Here is a 24,357-nt window from a genome sequence, read left to right on the forward strand (position 1 = left end):
CTGGCTGTGCTGTGTGCAGTCTGTGGCTGCTTTGCATTGTTGTAATACTCGCCATTGTAGTGTTAGGCAGCTGGCTGTGAACAGCGCGTAGCGTTGCGCAGTTGGAGGTGAGCCGCCAGCAGTGGTGGATGTGGGGAGAGAGATGGCGGAGTTTTGAAGTTTGTCATGAACTGCTATATTTATATATGATGATATCAAGGTAAATACATTGTTTGTTCTCTATTAATATCTTTCATTTGCTAACTATCCCTATCAGTAGTTAGTGCCTTCCATAGTTTGAATCTTTTATTTAGCTGGCAGTAGTGGTGCTCGCTGTATTGCAGTAGCTTGAGCAGCGAAGATTTTTGTGAGGTAAGTGATTTGTGAAAGGTATAGTTTAATGTTAGTCAGGCCATTCTTTTGTAGGGAATTTTGAAAGTCAGATTGCGTTGCGCTAACAAAATATTGTGTGTCAGGTTAAGCACAGTCGTGTAAAATTGTTGAAAGGGGACGTTTCACCGGCATGCCTCTCAGAGCTAGGAAGGGACAGCACACTTAAATATCCCACCAGCACACTGTTGAGTGAGCTCACTCTTCCACTGCTCTCTGTCATCAAGCGACACACACACACACACACACACACACACACACACACACACACACACACACATTCCGGTAGATGCTCAACTGATGTGACCCCACTGCCTGTACCTCTGATTCGCCAGCATGTCTTTTTTAACAGCTGAACTCAGACCTTTACCCCAGACTCAGTGACTCTACAGAATTATCAACCTCAGTGCAGAGGACTGCAGTGAGGAAACTACATAGATTAGCATGACACTATTAAGCATTATTAGTTACCAGTGACTTACCTGATCGCATCAACATTCAAGACTATTCGTTTCTGTCAAGAGCTTTAATTTTATATGACTCATCACCACAGAGGATCCTACAGCATTTCAAGTTATCTATGTCTCAATTATTAAATCAACATATTGTAAATATATTTATAAATGTGTTATCTTTTTGCAGAAGTCTGATTGTTTTATTTGACCACCTTGACTATCAACACTTCACTTCATTACATGGTTTTGTCTCCAAATTTACCTCCTCCTTCTACTTAAAGGAAGAAAATCATACAATGCATAATGGTGCTGCAACAAAACGGAGTTATCACATAACTGTCAAAACAGTCTTTCACAGAACAAGCGCCGGCTAGTATGGCCGAGCGGTTCTAGGAGCTTCAGTCTGAAACCGCGCAACAGCTACGGTCACAGGTTCGAATCCTGCCTCGGGCATGAATGTGTGTGATGTCCTTAGGTTTAAGTAGTTCTAAGTTCTAGGGGACTGATGACCTCAGATGTTAAGTCCCATAGTGCTCAGAGCCATTTGAATCATTTTTTACAGAACAAGCAGTATTCTGTTTCACCAACGAAGTTCTGGAAGCCATGAACAAAAAAATGTCTCCAGTAAGTATTTTTTGTGGCCTCTCAAAAAAAAGCCTTTGATTGTGTAAACCATCTAATCCTTTTGAAAAAGACAGAATATTATGGTTTGGGTGGTACCATTGGTTCGTGGCTCCAATCATACCTAAAGGACCGAAAGCAGACTGTAATGCTGAATGGCTCATCCAGAGAACCTGCCTCATCTGAGTGGGGCTCAGTAAGTTGTGGTGTGCCACAAGGCTCTGTATTGGGTCCACTACTATTTCTCATCTTTGTTAATTATCTCCTACTTTTTTCTGATACAAACAGTAAATTTACTTTTTTTGCAAATGATACTACAATTCTAATTGACTATTTTACAGACTACAATCTTGAACAATTACAAATAAAGTTTTCAATGATATTGTAAACTGGTTTTCTTCAAATGGTCTCTCACTCATACAGATAAAACCCTTTATATGAGATTCCATACTCCACAAAGAAATCTGGAAGAAATTAACATAAGTGCAGAGATCAAGAAATACAAAAAGCTGAGGTTACAAAATTCCTGGGTGCTTATATAGACAGCAAATGTAACTGGTAAGTACACATTCTTCATGTTTATACAACACTTAGCTCAGCATATTTTGCACTACGGGTTACTGCTTCAGTGGCTGAAGAAGGCACCATCAAGGCTTTGTACTTCGGATATTTTCATTCATTAATGCCATATGCTATTATATTCTGGGGGAACCAACCTCTCACAGAGAAAATTTTCACTGCACAAAAAAAAAAAAACATTAGAAAAATGAGTGGTGTCCATCAAAGGCACTCTTGCAGGCCCTTGTTTTGAAAGATGGGCATCCTTACCACCTCCTCACAATATATCTTTTCCTTGTAGACCTTTGTCTGTAAAAACCCTTCTATCTACAAAGATAACAGCCAATTTCATGACTACAACACAACAACCAATAATAGTCTGCACATTGAACCAAAAAGCCTCACTATGGTTCAAAACGGAACTTGTTACTCCAGCATTAAGCTGTTTAATGCTCTCCCACCACACAGCAAATGCCTTCACAAAAGGTTGCCAGCATTCAAATAAACTCTCAAGGAGTACCTGACAGAGAAATCTTTTTATACAATTGATGAATATGTGAAAGAAAAAGTATATAATCACTATATTTGTATGTGTTATAAACTTAGTAAAATTTATTTTATTTTGAGTATTATCATAGGCGTATGACAGTTATTATTGGTATTCCTATATTTTGTGAGTTCAGAATTGGCGGCCGCCACTGGGGCTGCTCGGCAAGCCGCGGTTCGTTAGCAACCGGGTGATGCTGCACAATGGTTGGACCACATGGTTGGGAATTCCACAATGACGCTGTGTCGATGAAGGAGACATGCAGGGGGTGCCAAAGATGGCAGACTTTGTGAAACCATAATGGCAGACATTTCACAGTTCGTATAGAAATTAATAGTAGCCAGATGAATCATGATAACTTAAAAAGAAACGTGTACATTACCATTATCTGCACGACAATTTTGATGGTGTAATCAGATTTTCAATATCTTTATTAGTTTAAAGTTTAGTATCTGACTGTAAATTATACAAGTAACACCCAGCAACGAATTTTCAAAATCTAAACGGTTGATCCAAATTTGACGTTCAACATGGCTTTAGAAAGCTATTAGTGTAAACCTACATTGGTATAAATTACAGGCATGTAACTTGAATAGTACATGAGTTATTGGAGGTCAAAGTGGCCAATTACTATCAATCACGTCAGGCCATAAGTACCCCACAGTTACATGAAAAAACGGTAGCAGCATGCTTATAAATATATTTATTCATCTATGTCTTTGTTTATATCCGATATATACTATTCATGAAGAAACTGGTCAAATATTTACTGTGTTTTAGAAATCACAGAGACATTAGGCTATTGGCCCACCTTTTGTTTCTATTCCTTTGATATATGTTTATTTGATTTGTTTATGTGCTTAATAATGTGTGTTAGAGCGTGTTTATGGTCCCGCCATAGGAATATTTATTTACTTTCAAGTTATTTAAATGTAAATCCAGTACTTCAAATGTGTTTTATTATGTTTCTGAGTGTGCGTTGGCTTGGAGACAGAGTGGGAGCACTCTAGCTGATCACAACGATCATTTCCAAAAAAGACATGTGGAGAGATGTATGGAGGTTGGAGAGGAGCGTCGTTTCCGGAGAGGACACGAGGCAGTTTGAACAGTGTAGCGCGAGAGACTGTACAGCAGAGGCCACGGGGGAGCGCTGGACAAGGAGGTGCGACGGGCAGTTGCTGGCAAGACTTGGAGAGTGGAGCATATTTCGTAGTGCCAACTTGTGCACTTTTGAGATTTCTGTGGCTTCTGCAGTGAAGACGTAGTATGCGTTTAAAACTGAATATCTCGCGAGCTATGTTGTTGTTCATAACTAATTACGTGCAGTAGGAATCTATTGTTTCCCTGTTATTCAACTTATATTTTACTTAATTGCTGGACTATCGACACTGGTAGCAGTTACTTCTGTAAAATATCTGGGAGTATGCGTGCGGAACGATTTGAAGTGGAATGATCATATAAAATTAATTGTTGGTAAGGCGGGTACCAGGTTGAGATTCATTGGGAGAGTGCTTAGAAAATGTAGTCCATCAACAAAGGAGGTGGGTTACAAAACACTCGTTCGACCTATACTTGAGTATTGCTCATCAGTGTGGGATCCGTACCAGATCGGTTTGACGGAGGAGATAGAGAAGATCCAAAGAAGAGCGGCGCGTTTCGTCACAGGGTTATTTGGTAACCGTGATAGTGTTACGGAGATGTTTAATAAACTCAAGTGGCAGACTCTGCAAGAGAGGCGCTCTGCATCGCGGTGTAGCTTGCTCGCCAGGTTTCGAGAGGGTGCGTTTCTGGATGAGGTATCGAATATATTGCTTCCCCCTACTTATATCTCCCGAGGAGATCACGAATGTAAAATTAGAGAAATTAGAGCACGCACGGAGGCTTTCAGACAGTCGTTCTTCCCGCGAACCATACGCGACTGGAACAGGAAAGGGAGGTAATGACAGTGGCACGTAAAGTGCCCTCCGCCACACACCGTTGGGTGGCTTGCGGAGTATAAATGTAGATGTAGATAAGTGTTTTGTAGTAATAAACGTCATTCTTATAGGTACATCTACTATCGTACTCACCATTTCAAGTCATTAAGAACAGCCCCTGCAGATTTTATTTACTTGCAATCTTTTGTTTATAATTGTCTATTCATTCAAAATTCGCAATTGCTGAGTAATAGCAACCTTCGACTATTCGATTCATGTGTATATTCATATTGTATACAGTAGACTCCGCAGTATTTGGCCTGTAATGCGGCAACTACGTATCCCAGCCCCTAGACAATGAAACCAGTCAAAACTTTTAATATTTCAACTCTGAGTCTGAGGGTACGTAATTGAGGGCCACACCACATTCATTTTTTGTTTATGAAACCCCGCAATTTCCTTTGGATATTTAGTTTATCTTGACTCCTGTATATATTACACATCCTTAACATGTGAAACAAGAATGTTCTATTAACTGAATGTGCAGTTGTTTAGCTGATATCTTATTTACATTTTATCTTTTATTTATGTAAGATATATTTCAACTGTGTACAATACGACACATTCCATATCATAAATACACTCCTGGAAATTGAAATAAGAACACCGTGAATTCATTGTCCCAGGAAGGGGAAACTTTATTGACACATTCCTGGGGTCAGATACATCACATGATCACACTGACAGAACCACAGGCACATAGACACAGGCAACAGAGCATGCACAATGTCGGCACTAGTACAGTGTATATCCACCTTTCGCAGCAATGCAGGCTGCTATTCTCCCATGGAGACGATCGTAGAGATGCTGGATGTAGTCCTGTGGAACGGTTTGCCATACCATTTCCACCTGGCGCCTCAGTTGGACCAGCGTTCGTGCTGGACGTGCAGACCGCGTGAGACGACGCTTCATCCAGTCCCAAACATGCTCAATGGGGGACAGATCCGGAGATCTTGCTGGCCAGGGTAGTTGACTTACACCTTCTAGAGCACGTTGGGTGGCACGGGATACATGCGGACGTGCATTGTCCTGTTGGAACAGCAAGTTCCCTTGCCGGTCTAGGAATGGTAGAACGATGGGTTCGATGATGGTTTGGATGTACCGTGCACTATTCAGTGTCCCCTCGACGATCACCAGTGGTGTACGGCCAGTGTAGGAGATCGCTCCCCACACCATGATGCCGGGTGTTGGCCCTGTGTGCCTCGGTCGTATGCAGTCCTGATTGTGGCGCTCACCTGCACGGCGCCAAACACGCATACGACCATCATTGGCACCAAGGCAGAAGCGACTCTCATCGCTGAAGACGACACGTCTCCATTCGTCCCTCCATTCACGCCTGTCGCGACACCACTGGAGGCGGGCTGCACGATGTTGGGGCGTGAGCGGAAGACGGCCTAACGGTGTGCGGGACCGTAGCCCAGCTTCATGGAGACGGTTGCGAATGGTCCTCGCCGATACCCCAGGAGCAACAGTGTCCCTAATTTGCTGGGAAGTGGCGGTGCGGTCCCCTACGGCACTGCGTAGGATCCTACGGTCTTGGCGTGCATCCGTGCGTCGCTGCGGTCCGGTCCCAGGTCGACGGGCACGTGCACCTTCCGCCGACCACTGGCGACAACATCGATGTACTGTGGAGACCTCACGCCCCACGTGTTGAGCAATTCGGCGGTACGTCCACCCGGCCTCCCGCATGCCCACTATACGCCCTCGCTCAAAGTCCGTCAACTGCATATACGGTTCACGTCCACGCTGTCGCGGCATGCTACCAGTGTTAAAGACTGCGATGGAGCTCCGTATGCCACGGCAAACTGGCTGACACTGACGGCGGCGGTGCACAAATGCTGCGCAGCTAGCGCCATTCGACGGCCAACACCGCGGTTCCTGGTGTGTCCGCTGTGCCGTGCGTGTGATCATTGCTTGTACAGCCCTCTCGCAGTGTCCGGAGCAAGTATGGTGGGTCTGACACACCGGTGTCAATGTGTTCTTTTTTCCATTTCCAGGAGTGTATATTACTCATCCTTAACATATGAAACACAATTTTCTGTTAATTGATTGTGCTGCTGTTTAGTTGATTTTTATTTACAATGTATCTTTTTATTGTATTTATACACATTATATTTGAACTATGTAGAATCTGACACATTCCATATCCTTGCGATTCACTCGCTACCAGGATCTACGGAACATGAAAGGAAATAAAATAAATAAAAACAGCAAAAGCAGTAGGCCCCTCAGTGACTGAGAATTTTTGAAATAACGAAATTTTTCTTTTTAAAATTCAGGCTTGATCACACCACGTATGTTACAAGAACATAGGTGACCGGTTTCGGTCATATCACATGACCATCATCAGACCCATGGCACCATTCAAACTGGACCAGTTGACATCACAGCAGCTGAGAAGAGTGCTCCACCTACCATCTTCGAAGGATGCCATGGGTCTGGTGATGATCATGTGACATGACCGAAACCGGTCACCTATGTTCTTGTAACATACATGATGTGATCAAGACTGAATTTTAAAAAGAAAAATTTTTAAATTTTTGATCACTGTTCCAAAAATGTTTAATAGAATTTGAAATAATGCTTTGTGACTGTCGCAAAAATTTTATGCACAGTGAAAATTCCTCTTTTCGAAATACTTCCTCCTTCAATGGGAGCGGTGTGTTGACTTATGGAATAAATGATGAACAATGTGGAAGTTTAGTTGAAAGACAGGAATTAGGACCTTTTGTTTTTGACTGGAAGCATGGTGCAACATGTTGCTCACCTTGCCATGTTTCTAAGAGTTCTCACACTGAATTCAACAAGGAAGAAAACTTAATCTGGTCCCAATGCATGACACAATTACAACTAATGGAATATTTCCTTGCTTAGAAACATAATTTATAAGTACGACATTTGCTAGGAAAAACTTCTGTTTATCATTAACGGATGGAGCTTTGGCAATCACTGGTCATCAGTCTGATGTCATTTCTTTGGAGAGGAAAAAAGATGAAACACATTGGTACACAGCAGAAAGTACCAGCAATACACTGCATTCTATATCACAATAATCTCTAGCAAAATATATTGTTGTAAATCACAAATAATACAGAGTGTCCCAAGAGGACTGGTCAGTATTCAGGGATATGACAAGAATGACCATTTGAAGCAAAAAAATCTTGTAACCATGGGCCCTAAAATGCACACCTTAAGAGTTCAGCAGAAGAGACATGATTCATGGTAGCAAAGATGAACAAGTGCTCATAGCTTTTACAGTATGCATTTTAGAGTCCATGTTTACTAGCCTTTTTTGCCTTTCTAGTAACTGTTCCTGTCATATCCCTGAATATTGACTATTCCTCTTGGGACACCCTTTGACCCAGATTGCATGGTTTGATACTCTGGCCTTTTAAATATTTCCTGGAAGAAAGTGCCTGTGGATATGGCAATGTACCTTCTTTCTCTGAAGTAAGCTGTTGAGAAGAAATGATATTTTCCAATTTATTTTCAACAAGGGTGAAGATATGGCACTATTCATGGACATGAAAGGAAAATCAGTAAAGGAGTTTTATGACTGTCAGTTGGTATTGGATAATTAGTTCATGTTTCCTCTACAAGTTTGTGTTGAAGACAAAGAAACTTTCAGGATATTAGGGTGTGCACTTTATAAATGTTAGTCTAATTGTAAGTGGAATGAATATTGTAAAGGGGACACGGATCGCACATTTCAATGGACTTGTTCCAAAAGAAAACTTTAGCAATGGAGCCATGGCCTTAATCAATTTTAACTTGATTTTAATATTTTTGCAATTACTTCTGCAATGGACATTGTAAAGGCATCTTCTAAAATACTGCAACAACTCACTGACTGTCATTGCAATCAGAGGAGAGGGAGAAGTTTCACACAGCAGAAAATTTGGATATCTTCTATGAGAATGTTCTTCATGCTCAGTTCCTATGGTTGTTTAAAATGCTGCACAAGTCTGCAGTATGTTCAGAATGAAATAAGTGTATGTGTATGTGTAATGAAATTAATGAAATCAAAACTTAGGTGTAGTCATACTTATGTTCACCTGATTGGGGCACCCCATCTGGCATTCAGTACTTCCAGTCCAAACAACGAGAAGTTCACAAAAAATAATATTAATTTTAAAAACTTGATTCATGTAAAAAAGTGTTTCTTTATTTTTCACATGTAGTAGACCTGCTTTGAACTTCACACTTCTGTGTAAGATTAAGCGAAACGTTTGTGTTCTTTTCTTATTATTTCATGCATGTATTTTATATGTGATCATGTCAGTAAACACGTGTCTGAACATTTCACAACTTAGTACACTAATTCTGTAGGTCGAAATAGATGTGTGTTTCCCACCTGTGATGTGCAGCACAGATGGAGTCACTGGGAAGGTTCTGCTCTGACACAGACAGGCTGAGAGAATGCCATGCTCTCCCTGGCACTGACCTTTCCAGTGAAGTAGGCAGCTCTCATGCCTATCCCTGCCCTAGAGGTTGTTACTAGAATTAATCTTTCAGTTTGTGTCTCATGCTATGTAACTTCCTAACAGAATAACACTGTGTGACTACCTGAGACACAAATCCAGAACCTTGCCTTCCAAGTGAAATGCCCTTGTGCATCACCCACAAAAGTCAAGGTTCTGGTTTTGAGTTCTCGTCTAGTACACTGGGAAATTGGTTCTCTTGATGAAATATGGAAATCAGTGGCATATATAATCTGTGATAACCTTAAGTTTTGTACAGCATAAGATTTGGTGTGGTTTTTTGCCCCACAAATTACTGACAAAAACTTCATTTTCAATCTGTTTGTATTTATGCAACAACAGCCCCAATGTCATGAAATGAGGCATTAGTGGCCAATACCACAATTTGATCTACGTCAATTAATACCTAACAATATTATGAAAAGGAAAGTTGCTACTCACCATATAGCGGAGATGTTCAGTTGCAGATAGGCACTACAAAAAGACTATCAAAATATAAGCTTTTGGCTATCGTGGTCTTTGTTGTGACTATCTACGACTCAGCATCTATGCTATAAGGTGAGCAGCAACTTTTCTTTTCATAATACTGTTACGTTCCATCCTGGATTTTTCAGTGAATACCTAATTTTATTCAGTTGTTAATTTCATTTTTCAGCTTCTGAAAAACACACTGTTGAAAGTTTTTTCGATTTAAATTTCATATTTTTCTTTCTGAAATGTCTCAGCAATCTGAATATTTGATTACATTTATCAATGAACTTCAAGTATAATTGTACTTTTCAAATAAATGATTCCAATATTTTGGCATTTTTGAAATGAGGAAAGTTTTCTGATAGTTCTCACACTGATATCTTGTTTTCCAATTTATGCTTTTAAAATAAATGAGTCCAATATTTCAATATTTTCCGAAAGAGGAAGGTTTTTTTGATATCTATCACATTGATATCTGGTTTATCCAATTTGCATCAATGATACAGTCTACACATTATACTACATTTAAAAAATTATGCATTTTTATTGCAAAATCTAGTCCACATTTTCTTATTTTGCTCTGGATTTGTGGCTGTGATTAGTGCATTACTCGTATCATTAGAGCATCCAAGTATGGCACGTGTAATCTGTTTCAGAAATAGCTGATAAGTAGCAGGAGCACTGGCCATGGTAAATGGAAGCTACCGAAATTTGAATTATTGACAACGATTAGGTTTCCTAATTCTTTGCACAACATTCAATAAAATGACTTTTGACAAATTTGTCAGTCACAAGCCTCTGAAACATATGTACAGATCTTGAAACCAATCTCTCAGAAACATGAGAAATAAGCATGGATCTATCTGCATTTGGTACAGTTATGCTTCTGTATGCCTTATTCAGTAAACCTGCCAGTTTCCAATTTGACTTTATTCATGAGTGCAGATGGCCAGAAAAAAATTGTTGTGGCCCTGTGCAAGTAGAAAAGTTCTTTGAATAGCATTGTTTTTTCTCCTCTGGCAAAAAATACACATATTTTCAAATAGTCAATCATTAGGTCAATTCTGTTCATCCAACATTTTTCCAGTCAATGGATTCAATCACTGAAGTGATTGTGAAAAGTTTGCAAAAATCTCATCTACAGCTGCCATAACCTCCGCATCGGACTCAAAAGAATTTACACCGAAAAATTTGTTTATATGTGGGAACAGATTACAACAGAGGTTGCCAAGCTCATCGAATAGAGTGTATGCTCCAGCAGTTTATACATCAAACCCTCAAGAATTCTTTCTTACATTTGCCATTGGTCAGCATTCAACAAATTTATCATACAAAATGTAATGTATCCCTTCCTTTGATATGCCAATAACATTAGTTATTTCGTCCTTTAAACTGTTTATCACCAAATGCTATATTGTGAATTTTAAATATATTTTCATCTATGCTTGCACCTTTGAGTTGTCTTTCACATGGAGTACCTTCCCGATTAGTACAACTATATTTGAATTCAGCCATTCCTTTTTTTTAACTGTTGAAAGTGGAGCATCATACTCATTATAGACCTCCATGTACGGTATTCAGTTTATTCATTTATACCAACATTTTAAAAACCTTTATAAACAATTTAGTTACGCAGATAAAACTGACATCCAACTTACTTTATTTGCATACCACAATCCAATATAAATACAACAAACTTTCATTGCTATCAATGCCTTCACATACCAAGTTGATAAATTTTCTCACTGCCTTCATAATGCTCCACATTTTCATAAGCTTCTTTGATAGTTTTATGTAAATTCGCGTTGCTCACCAGATTTGACAATGCTGATTTATTTTTGCCAGTGTTCAATTTGAATGATTCCAAATAAAGTAATTGTTTTTCTGGCATTCACAATCAGCAGTGGAAATTCCTGTGCCCTTCCTTCAAATTTTGCCACTTTCATAAATTTTCTTTTCATGTCGATTTAGGTATCATTGAATACTTTCAGTAGCAAATTATGATCATGTAATTTTGGTGAGTCTGGCTATTCATAAGAGTTTTAACTGATCAGCAAGCAGATTGACGCATCTTCCCTATTGATCACTTCATTGCTTCTTTGTTCCAGTGAAGCCTGATTTTGGATAGATTACATCTTTTACTCATCCTCACAATGAATTGTGTTCTTTTAGCGTATAGTGGTTATTTGCCCTGACTTCTTATTAATGTGGCCAAAACATGTTGAAATTTGTATTCAGATTAGCTAAATTTACTCCACACTTTAGGCATTGTGTCTAACTTTTGTTGCACACCAGCCTTTTGAGGTATTGTTCGGAATGTTGACAGCTCAATTTCAAGTGGCTTGTAACTTGAATTATATCAGATGACACTGTTTTATGATGTGTTGGATCTGATCATAAACTATGGAAATTTTTAAAAATATCATTTAATAAAGTATTATTATACAGTGACTCATGAAACGACAATAGAAGGCAAGAGACTTAAAGGCTGATAGACAGAGGCATAGAGTATTGGGGTGAAATAATGTGTGTAGAAGAGAGGAGAGGACTGAGACAGAATGGTGAGGGAAACATGATGAGAGGACAGGAAAAGCTGGAGAGGCTTATGTTCCAAATAGATCCAGCCAGTGGCTGGAAACTAAAAGACAATGATGATGAGTGCATACAGTACTGCAAGGCAAAATTTTGCACTGTCATATGATGTCTTGAATTTCCCTGCTGCGACATTGGTCTTTCTGACCAAACATGTGAGAGCAAAGCTGGTCCTAAGTGTACACCATCTTCTCACACTATTTATCACCTATTGCTCATACATTGTTCTACATATTCTTAGACTTGATAATTGACCATCTCTGTTATGAACGAAAAAAAGTCAAGTTCAGAAAACAAACATACACACATTTATTTTACACAGCACAAAGCATGTATGAAAAATATTCAACTTTTTTTTTTCCTTAAAGAGGTCAATCTGATATTTCACTACATCTACATAAAAAGATAAGATTTTTTTACCTACATCAGTGAAATCTTAATACAATTTCCTTATCAACTTATCTATTCAACCACTGGATTTCAGTTTAACATTATTTAATTATCAAATTACCTCATTTTATCACCTCACCTCACATAACATGTCCAGACCAATATTGTCTATGAAACAATGTTTTTACAATGTGTACAATGTGTGATGATCACAAACATATAAACAGATATTCCCATATCACGGAATCACACTACAGTAATATACTTTATCACTGTCATTTCCAAAACTATTAAACTGTTTAATACAGACCTCTTTACAGCTGTCTCATTCATTAATTTTTCCTCTTCCTATGTCTTGCTTGCAGTTTTCCTTTTTCCATTTAGTGTGTGCCACCCGCTTTCACCTCAGTATTTCCCTACAGTGTTAATCACTTAAAGTAGTCTACACATGTAAAGTTCCTCATTCTGAACTAACTCAAAAGCCCCAGAATGATACTAAGGAAATGAAATTTCCATATCATTTGCTCTGCTGTTCATATTTTGATTAGAAGCTTCAGTCTTGTATGAACTATATCAACTATGTAAACATAATGTCAATGGATGGATAAAAGAATCTACTCACCACACACACACACACACACACACACACACACACACACACACAAAAGAGGTTTAACTTTTACATGCTCTTGGAGTCAGAGGCTCCTTCTTCTGACAGAAGAGTTGAAGGGAAAGCAAGAGGGGTGAAGGAAAAGGACTGGAGAGGTTTAGGGAAAGAGGTGCAGTTCAGAAAAATCACCCAGAACCCAGGTCAGCAAAGACTTCCCAGACAGGACGAGAAGGAAAGACTGAGTGTTGGAGACTGCACTGGATGAGATTTGAAAACCTGAGAGCTTAAACATGGAAGACAGAGTAATATGCAAGACAGAGATTACTACTAAAACATTGTGCATGAATTAATAAGAGTAAAAGCTAAGTGCATTGCATGTAACAGAGGTGGAAGGGGGGATAGCAAATAAAACGGAGGGCTCAAAAAATGAAAGATGTAGAAAACTAAACCGGAGTGAAGAAAGGAGTAGTTACTGTGAAGAAATGGTGAGATGGAAGGAATTAATGTAAATTAAGGCTAGATGGGTGGCAAGAAGCAAGGATATGTTGTATTATTAGTTCCCATCTGTGTAGTTATGAGAAATTGGTGTCTGGGGGAAGAATCCACATGGCACGTGTGGTAAAATAGGCACTGTGATCATGATGTCATGTTGTATAGCATGCTCTGCAACAGGATATTATATGTTGCCCTCCATCTATGCCCATACATCCTGACTGATAACTGGGTGGTAGTCACGCCGATGTAAAAGGCTGAACAATGTTTAATTAACAGCTGGTATATGACATGTTGTTTCACATGTGGCTCCCCCTTTGATAGTATATATTTTGCCAGTTACAGGGCTGGAATAGATGGTGGCAGGAGGGTGCACAGGGCAAGTATTGCAGTGGGGATGGTTACAGGGGTAGGAACCATAGGGCAGGGAGATGGGTGCAGAAGGAGCATAGGGTCTCACAAGGATATTGCGAAGATTGGGAGGCAATGAAAAGCTATTCTAGGTGTGATGGGCAAAATCTCAGACAGAATTGATCTCATTTCAGAGCATGATTTTACGAAGTGGTGTGCTCCAAAGTTGTTTTTTGGGGCTATCAGCAGTACCAGGATTGGATGTGATGGCCTGGGAAAATCTGCTTTTGAACCAGGTTATTGGTATAATTACATCCAGTGAAGGCTGAAGTGAGAGTGGTGGTGTATTGCATTCAAACAAATACATTTTCCTCAAACGCCAAGGCTGTATGGGAGGGAACATGGAAAGGATGACATGGAAAGGATGGCAACTGTCAAAATGTATGTACTGTTGTTTGTTAGTAGGTTTGGTGTGGATGAAAGTGTGTAGTTGAGGATGAGATCAAAATCAAAGAAAGTGGCATGGGAGATCCAGAATAGGACCATGTGGAATTTAATTGGGAGAAGATATTTAGAGATTCTAGGGATTTTAACAGGTCAGCCTCACCTTGAGTCCATACTGCAAAGATGTCATCAATGTGTCTAAATCAAAGCAGGGGCTGAAGGCTTATGGATCCAGGAAAGCCTCCTCCAAGTGACCCATGAAAAGGTTGGCACAGGAAGGAGCCATCCTAGTTCCTGTGGTTGTACCCCTCATCTGTTTGAATGTCTTCTCCTCAAACATGAAGTTGATTAAGGTGAGCACGAAGAATATCATAGGTTTCGAATCAGATGGGCATTGACTGAGAAAATGTTCAGACTCAGACAGACCATGTATGTGAGGGATGTTGGTATAGAGGGAGGTGGCACCAATCGCGACAAGCAAGGTGTGTGGTGGGAGTGGGGCATTCATGGATTTCAGATGATCTAGGAAATGGTTGGTATGTTTAATATAGGAGGGAAGTCTTTGTACTATGGGTTGCAGGTGCTGATCTCATCCTCACTGAAGGCCAGCTGCACACTTCTGTTCATGTCAAACCTACTAACGAACAACAGTACTTACATTTTGACAATTGCCATCCTCTCCATGTCGAATGTTCCCTCCCATACAGCCTTGGCATTTGAGGCGAACTTATTTGTTCGGCTGCAGGCTCTTTACAGCAATACACCACCACTCTCACTTCAGCCTTCACTGGACATAATTATCCGAACAGCCTAGTTCACAAGCAGATTTCCCAGGCCATCAAATCCAATGCTGATACTGCTGATCCCTTCAAAAAACAACTTCGGAGCACATCACTTGTCACCCAGTATAATCCTGGTCTTGAATGTATTAATCAGCTACCTTAATAAGGCCATGACTTCCTAAAATTATGCCCTGAAATGAGAACAATTGTGTCTGAGATTTTGCCCACCATGCCTAGAATAGCTTCCAATCCCCACAATATCCTTGTGAGACCCTATGCTCCTTCTGCACCCATCTCACTACCCTATGGCTCTTACCCCTATGACTGCCCCCACTACAAGACTTGCCCTATGCACCCTCTTACCATCACCTATTCCAGCTCTGTTACTGGCAAAACATATACTATCAAAGCGAGAGCCACATGTACGATGACACGTCATATACCAGCTGTTATGTAAACACTGTTCAGCCTTTTACATCGGCATGACTAAGAACCAGTTATCAGTTGGGATTAATGTGCATTAATGGGCATAGCAAGTACAGAGGCAATGTCCTGTTGCAGAGCATGCTATGCAACATGACAGTCATGACCTCAGTGCCTGTTTCACCACACATGCCATTTGGATTCTTCCCCAGACACCCGTTTCCCAGAACTCCACAGGTGGTAACTGAAACTACAACATGTCTTTGGTTCTCTCCACCCACCCAGCCTTAATTTATGTTAATTCCTTCCGTCTCAACATTTCTTCACAGTACCTGCTCCTTTCTTCACTCATTTTCTGACCTGCCTATTATTTGCCATCCCCCTTCCACATCTGTTACAGGCAATGCACTTAGCTTTTCACTCTTATTAACTCATGCTCAATGTTTTACTAGTAATCTCTGTCTTGCATATTACCCTGTCTTCCACCTTTAAGCTTTGGATTTTCAAATCTCCTCTGGTGCAGTCCCCAAAAATCAGTCTTTTCTTCTCAACCCATCTGGTAAGTCCCCCCCCCCCCCCCCCCCGACCCCGGGTTCTGGGTGACTTTCCTGAACTGCACTAATTTCTCTAAACCTCTCCAGTCCTTTTTCTTCACCCCTCTTCCTTCCTCTTCATCTCTTCTGCCAGAAGGAGCTGCTGGCTCCAAAAGCATGTAAAAGTTAAAACTTTTTGTGCATCTGTTTCCACACCACCACTTGGTGTGTAGATTTTTTTATTATCCATTTACATTATACTGTCAATAATTGATTATTTTTGTTCGCATATGTAGGGGTATTTGGTCAGCATAAAAGTAATGGTTCTGATTAAGTATGGGCAAAGAAAATGAGCAATCTGACCAAGAAAGTTTTGCATCACCGGTGTGGGGAAGCAGTTTTCAAGGGGAGAAGAGAATGAAAGGATAAGCCTTATGAAACTAAATTAAATAACTTTCCTTTGAAATAAAAGCAAAACAATAACTGCCACAAGAAAGTCTTTTTCAAAATTCACATTTTTGAAATTATTATCTAACTCCACCCCACAGATTGTGACTTGCTTGTATCCCCTTTTGCACAATGTCCAGAAGGGGGTCAAGATGTTGCTGCTGAAGTCTGTCCCACTACTCACTTCCAGTGTAAAAGGGTATCCTCAATTGCAACAAGTGACGTGTGACATACATTTTACTGGCCCACAACGTGACTAACCTATGTTCTCCTCAAGGCATCAGAACGTGTGTCTGAATCATGCATTGGTACATGGTAGCCTCCCCATGCTTCTGCGGATGATCATCATGTGTCGAACAAATCTTACACTTCTCAGTGAAGAGAACCATACACTACTGATCTGAGTTTCATTCCAGGTGTTCTTTTGCCCACCTTCTCTGCACACTTCATTGCTGGCAGGGCTGTATTACTGTTATTAACATTAACATATGCCTAGGGGCCAAACTGACTGTGCGGACACAGTTGCATACTGTCTGGATCAACAAAGCCTCCCAGTTGTACCAAAAATGCAAGTTCGCATTTCAGTTGTATTCTCCTCATGGAACATTCAAGCGACAATATGTAGGTGTCATTTATCTGTTGGTGGTGTTCACTGCAGGTGACCATTAAAAGGCAGACCTAAAATTTTTGTGGTTTTACAATAGCAGCCTTATGTCTGAATAGTATCATTGTAGAGTATACACACTGAGTGGCAATTTCCCATTCTGACAATACTTCTTACCATAAAATTACAATTCAAGCCTGGTCCAAGCTTGAAATGACTCTTTGTGGTGTGGTGACAGACTGAAGAGTGTAAATAAGTGACACTGACCCATTCACAATTCAAGCACAGCACATACTACTGAACTACACTAAGAAAGCAGAATTACTTTTACCTCCATTACACAGGTGGCTGTATGCCACAAATCCTGTAGTTAAAGGAGTAATGAGAGACAGGCCTGATCGAAAAATAATTAGTCACGAGGTTGGTGCAAAAGTGTTTTTCCATAGATTATGTGAAAAGCAAAAACTGTGACATGTGAATTAATATTTGCAATATTCCACTATTTTCAATATTGTCCTCACATCTGTGAGTCCGCCTCCAAAGCTGAGCAGTCAGCATGCCTGTCTGCCGTGTGGAGGATCCAGGTTCAATTTCTCAGTTGGAGGGCTGATACGGGGTGTCATCAGCCTCATGAGGTCAACAGAGGAGATACTCGATTGATCAGTAGCGGTTCCAAAGTCAAGAAACCCAACAACAGTGAGCTGACCAAATAACCCTACATACGCATCCAATAATGCCAAATGCAAGAGGATGACAAGAGTGGTTGGTTGGGTCCGAGTGGCCCGTATGGTTCAAATGGCTCTGAGCACTATGGGACTTAACATCTGAGGTCATCAGTCCCCTAGAACTTAGAACTACTTAAACCTAACTAACCTAAGGACACCACACAACACCCAGTCATCACGAGGCAGAGAAAATCCCTGACCCCGCCGGGAATGGCCCGTCTGGGGCCACAACACAAAACTGTACCTTATCTTACCTTAGTTCAGTGAACTCATTTACTGTTTGTACCTGCTTTTTATTTTTGACTCTGATATGGAGGGGGGGGGGGGGGGACCAGTTTGAGTTCAGAAAACACATGCACAAACAAAGATTTATTTTACACAATACAAAGTATGTATAAAAATACCCAAATGTTTCCAAAGGTCCCGAGTTCGAGTCTCAGTCGGGCACACAGTTTTAATCTGCCAGGAAGTTTCATACCCAAATGTGTTTTGTTGATTCTTAGAGAGATCAAAATCTGGGATTTCACCACATCAATATAAAGAAAAAGTTAGATTACCTTAACTCTGTCAGCGAGATCTTCGCGCAGCTCTGTTTCCACAACTGATGATGAAGGCAAAGGCAAACGGCCTGCTGCAACATTGCGCTGCATACGTTCAAGTCGCTCATTTGCATCACGAAGTTCAGCTCGTAGCTTTTTGTTCTCTCTCTCCAAGGCAAGTTTCTCAGTCTCCAGGCTTTCACTTCTTCTCCATTCAGCAGAATTTTCTGCCTGCATGCGTTCGAGCTGCAAAAAATTTTATTTTTCTTTAAAGTAATAATCCCAGTGCAAATGACATTCCACTACAGTTATATTAGTTAATCATTTGAGAAAAGCACTATGGTAAACCATTCATAAAAGGGAAAGAAACTGTAATCATCACACTTTCCAAATGGGGGATAGTGGGGGGTAATAAAAATATCACGTTGCTTTGATTCTTTTACAAAATAGTACATAAAATCAAAATGTGTTCACAATGTGGATCCAAATATTTCTCACCTCAATGAATTATTGAATTGGGGGTAAAACATAACCTGTTGCAGGAGAAAAAGATATATCTACACTCAAACAATCTAATGATATAGATTTTTAAACTCCATTATGAGAAACAGCTGTATAACACAAGTTTTAGTAAAAGTCTAAGATCCAATTTTCTTGTTACTTTCTATCAAAACTACATACACAGATGCTCCTGGAAACATCAATAATCGGAAGTAGAGGTACAAATTTATTATAAAAAATACTTACAAAGTAAGCACATTTCTTTATGTTTTCAGCAGTCTTCATGTGGACCATTACTACTGAGTGAAGCTCCTGTGAAGAGCCTCAAGAGCTTGTATGTTACATAGCAGTGACTGGAAAATATTCTGGATGTTCAGCTTGGTTAGGACATTCATCTATTTCAGTGTGTGTACACATCTATTTGCAAACAAAAGCCACTTTTTCCACTACAGGCATAACGAGGTGCCTACCAGTCCTAAGCACTTTCTTACACCAATACTACTACACAAGAAATCAGTCGTTTCAGTAAACACATGAATAATGTTTAAGCTAATGAATCTGTACAAACAGCTACAATGTTTCACAACTGTAAGTACAAGATCTTGACTGAGTGCCATACTTGCCAGTCGCCAATACCAAGCCTCCCGAGCGAGTTCTGCAGTTAAGACCATGCCCTCGAAAATTGCTAGTTTTTGATTTAATAAGTGACATGTTGTTTCATCATGATCAGTTTAGTGTTTTCACAAATAAACACTTCATAATGGCATCCACAGACATGTTTCAAGTAACACAGCTACCCCTATTGTCACTTAGAATTACAGGGTGTAGAACTACACTTTCCAGAGAATTCAATGGAGCTGCTATAGCTTCTGCAACGGAAACCAAACACACGAGCTTCATGGCTAAACAGGCAGAGCAAATCCTATGTGACAACTCAATAAGATAACTCAAGGATGGATTGCCTTATGCACTGCAAATATCAGATGGAAAAGCAGGCCAGTCGTACTGTATGTTTCTTATACGATCTTCTACAGACTCACTAGCTAGACTGAGACACTTCAGGAAGTTTAGTAAAGTGAGGGGATCTACCAACTACGACTTTAACTTGGTTTTTCTGCTTGTAGTGATCAGTCATCTGAACCATTTTGGCTATTTGTGCACACTCCCTGGCCCAATCTAAACCTCCATATGTCACTGTCCATTTCCTCATATGGTAGTCTTACATATGTCTCGCTTTAAGCTAGCAACATTGCTTGATTCCCACTCATAAGTTAGTATCATAATCAGAGATGGTGTGCACAAAGATAGAAATGGTCTTGATTCCTTGTGATAGTGTCATTTTCCATTAGCAGGAATGAAATACTGCTGTGAGCTTGAAAGGAGACATACATGAGACTAAGATATAAAGAAGCATGCAGTGACATATGATGGTTTGGATCTGGCCGGGGTGCGTGCATGGACAGCCAGAATGGTTCAGGTGGGCACTTCCAGTAAGTGGGAAATTTGGGTTCGAGCCCTGGTCCAGCACAAATTCTCATATATCACAATTGTGTAATATAGCTATGCCCACAGCAGCTGATAACATGAAGTTTGCATTCAGTGAATAATTTGGACTAATATTTCACACAGCTGCTGATGGTCAAATCATATATAAGTATTATATTAAAATTAAACGAATGCAGCATTTTTCCGCTATGAAGAAGATGTATCATATTAAGAGTGGACCACAAAACTGTAATCTCAGTCATATTTCAGAAACAGTTTCTGTGAAACACCAACAAAATCAGCACCCCAGGAACTTCTTACATCGGCATGAAACTTCAATAGCACCTGCAGCAGAATGATTTTGTACTTCAAAGACACCAGATAATCTCCTCCTGGCAGAAATACCAGCGTTGTGAACACTAGCCCTGAGATGAAACTAAGAAATTAAAGGTGTGTGTCATTATGAAAGATCAAACACTAATACAGTAGAAGCCGAAAATACTGCAGACTGAAATACCGTGGATTTGGATATAAAGTGGTATAAGTATGTCTCCCAAAATAAAATGTCATTTCTGAATTATTTTTGCACTCTCAGCATATTTTATAAACTTGAAAAAATGTTATTATAGTCGGCAAGTAGCCTTTTTGCAGTATAGTTTACTACTGCAACCTTAAACTCAATCTTTGCTTTGTCTTACTAACAAATTAGGGTTGTTGCTAGACAGAAGCTTTTGATACACCCCTCACTATTGATGCAGTCAACGAAGTGCAGCAGTGATTGGCAATAATAGAAATGAGCGTACCCATGTTGACCATAAACTATTCATTCATTGTCCAGATTTCTGCCTGCTTGTTATGATGTCACAGAAGTGGAAAGCATATTTTGTGAGTTTTAAATTAAAAATTATTGACTGTGTGAAGAATGGTGAAACTAAAGCGCATGTATCATGCGACTGTGGTGTACCGGAAGGGACAATCGCAAGTTTCGTAGAACTGAAAGTGATGCTGGTATGTCCAGCTCATCCACCTGCTGATGCATATAAATCAAGAGATGGAAAAATAAAAACTTTGTTTTTATCAAAAAACATGATGGCATTAATTCAGCCACTGTATCAGGGCATTATACATGAATTTCAGGTTCATTATCACCACAAACTGTTCACTTCAATAGTAAAGCCAGATGACAAAATCAAAATGTTCTTGAAATCTGTAAATCTTAACAAATATTGTGTATTTAGTAAGCCTTGCATGGCAAAGCATTGGTCCAACAACTACTAGGAATTGCTGGAACAAGTGCTCTATTGAAGAAAATGCGACAGATGAATGCTGTAGCAACATAGATTTTAACAGCAGTGACATCCAGTTGCATGTGATGCAATACTGATCTCAAATCCTTGAACCATTGCGTAGTTGCTGACAACAAAGAACCGATTTCAGAGATTATAGATGACAAGGACATTATTGATCCTGTTTGAAATGAGAGTAGTGAAGTAATTGAGGATGACAAAGCTGAAGAAGAAGGTACAGATGACATTGTCAGTACACGTGAACTATTGGAGACTACCGTAGAAATAAAGTGATTATGTGGAAGAAGCAACAAAATGAACCAAACCAAACTGAATTATTGCACCTGATGAGCAGAAAACAATGTGCATTACAGAAACTGTGTGAAATAACCCACTAGAAAAAGCTGACTGACTTCTTTAAAACAGCATAATAATGCCATACTGTAGCTTGCAGGCAGTGTTGTAAATTATCATATTGTATTTGATAGTGTACTTTATATACAGAATTGAAACTCTGTTACAGTATGCTTGATTATCTAATTGCTGTAACTTGTTTGGTAAGTTTCTGAAATGTTTTACTTCTAATGTTCTTTAAATTTAAATACAATATAGTACAGTATGTATAATACTGCTTTATGTGTTCTTCCAAACTTTCCATGCACTGTTTGTCATTACGTGGCTTCCTCTCGACATACCGCAGGTACGCTATAACTCAGGAGTGAAACATGTCCCCCCAACAACTGCATTATATCAGCCTTCTACTGTAGTTTGTGTGGTTGGATATTGGTATTCAAAGACAGCAAAAATGATATTAAACAAGGATAATAAAGTACATAGAGTGCCAGGCATCAAAATTGCAAAACCATGAAACTGGCAGAAAACAAACATCAAATTGGCACGAATTACGCTACATGCTTGACTATGCAAATGATTAGCATTTCAGCACAACTGGACGAGGCAGATAATTGTAACGCCATCAGCATTTTGTATATCAGGAAAGATTATGCAGCAGGTCTCATTCAGAAAACACATTCAAATGTTGAAATCCCAGGATGGAATAATGGCAATATTATGAAAAGGATACATTGCTACTCATCATGCAGTGGAGATGCTGAGTCACAGACAGGCACAACAAAAAGACTGTTAAACAAGTAAGCTTTTGATCAAAAGACCTCCTTCTGTGGAGTTGACAAAAAACACAGACACATGTGACCACTGTCTCTGGCTACTGAGGCCAGGCTGCGAGCAACTGTGCATGTAGGGAGAAGCAGTCTGGGTGGTGGGGGTAAGGAAGATGCTGGGGTGGGGAGGGGGAGAGGTAGCAGATTAGAGGTGGGGCATAGTAAAGTGCTGCTTGTAGGAGCATACAGGGACAAGATGGGGAGAGCACAGGGCAGCTAGGTACGGTTGGGAAGTTAAGATGTAGGGCGATATGGGTGGCGGAGGGAGCAGAAAAGGAGAGAAGTAAGAAGACTCTGGGTGTGTTGGTGCACTAGAAGACTGTATAGTGCTGGAGTGGGGACAGAGAATGGGACGAAGGACAGTAACCAGTGATTAACGTAGGTTGAGAGCGAGAGGCGGGGGTTACAGAAATGCAGGATATCTTGCAGGGAGAGTTCCCACCTGCGCAGTTCAGAAAAGCTGGTGTCGGCAAAAAAGGATTCGGATGGCACAGGCTGTGAAGCAGTCACTGAAGTGAAGAACACTGTGGTGGGTAGCAAGTTCAGCAACTGGGTAGTCCAGCTGTTTCCTGGCCACAGTTTATCGGCGGCCATTCGTGAACACAGACAGCTTGTTGGTCATCTTGCCCACATAGAAAACAGAATGGGGTCTGCTGGTTTAGCTTGTAAATCATGTGGCTAGTTTCACAGGTAGCCCTGCATTTGATGGAACAGGTGATTATTGCGACCAAACTGGGGTAGGTGGTGGTAGGAGGATAAATCAGTTCTTGCATCTAGGTCTGTTACAGGGATAAGAGTCATGAGGCAAGGTGGTTGGGAGCAGGGGTGAAATGGGGATAGATAGGGATATTGTGTAGGTTTGGTGGCGGCAGAATACCACTGTTGGAGGAGTGGGATGGATAGTGGGTAGGACATTCCTCATTTCAGGGCACGACTAGAGGTAGCCGAAACCCTGTCGGAGAATGTGATTCAGTTGCTCAGGTCCTGGGTGGTACTGAGTCACAAGGGGTATGTTGTTCTGTGACTGGACGGTGGGACTTTGGGAGGTGGTGGGTGACTGGAGGGATAAGGCATGGGAGATCTGTTTCTGTACACGGTTGAGAGGGTAATTTCGTTTATGTAATTTTGGTCTCTGTTCCCTTTTGTTATTCACTGTCCTTCATCCACTCCCATGTTCCCACTCCAGCACTACACAGTCTTATGTTTTTACTTCTCTCCTTTTCCACTCCCTTAATCCTCCTCCCTCCCCCTTCCCCTCCTATCCACCATCTAGCCTCACAACTGTACCTAGCTGCCCCATCCTCTCTTCACCTTGTCTCTGTAGACTCCCACAAGCAGTACTTTACCATTCCCCACCCCCAAAGCTGCTATCCCCCCTCCCCCCTCCCTGCACCAGCCTCCTCCTTACCCTCACCACATATCTCCGCTATATGGTGAGTAGTAATCTATCCTTTTCATAATAATGACATTCAAATGTCACTGGTTTTTAACAAA

At 40.4% G+C, this 24,357-nt stretch overlaps 1 protein-coding gene across 4 annotated transcripts in view; it reads right to left on the bottom strand.

Moving 5' to 3' along the window:
- Positions 1-24,357, bottom strand: part of LOC124794693 (coiled-coil domain-containing protein 102A) — a 158,581-nt gene that overhangs the window by 70,544 nt on the left and 63,680 nt on the right. For all 4 annotated transcript variants that reach the window (XR_007016597.1, XM_047258251.1, XM_047258254.1 and 1 more), the window contains one exon: positions 18,429-18,656. Coding sequence is in view for 3 of the 4 variants with exons in the window: in XM_047258251.1 (XP_047114207.1) it covers positions 18,429-18,656 (228 nt within the window). In the remaining variant the exon portion in view is untranslated. The remainder of the gene's footprint in view (positions 1-18,428; positions 18,657-24,357) is intronic.

This window comes from Schistocerca piceifrons, chromosome 4 (genome assembly GCF_021461385.2).
Source record: "Schistocerca piceifrons isolate TAMUIC-IGC-003096 chromosome 4, iqSchPice1.1, whole genome shotgun sequence".
NCBI lineage: Eukaryota > Metazoa > Arthropoda > Insecta > Orthoptera > Acrididae > Schistocerca > Schistocerca piceifrons.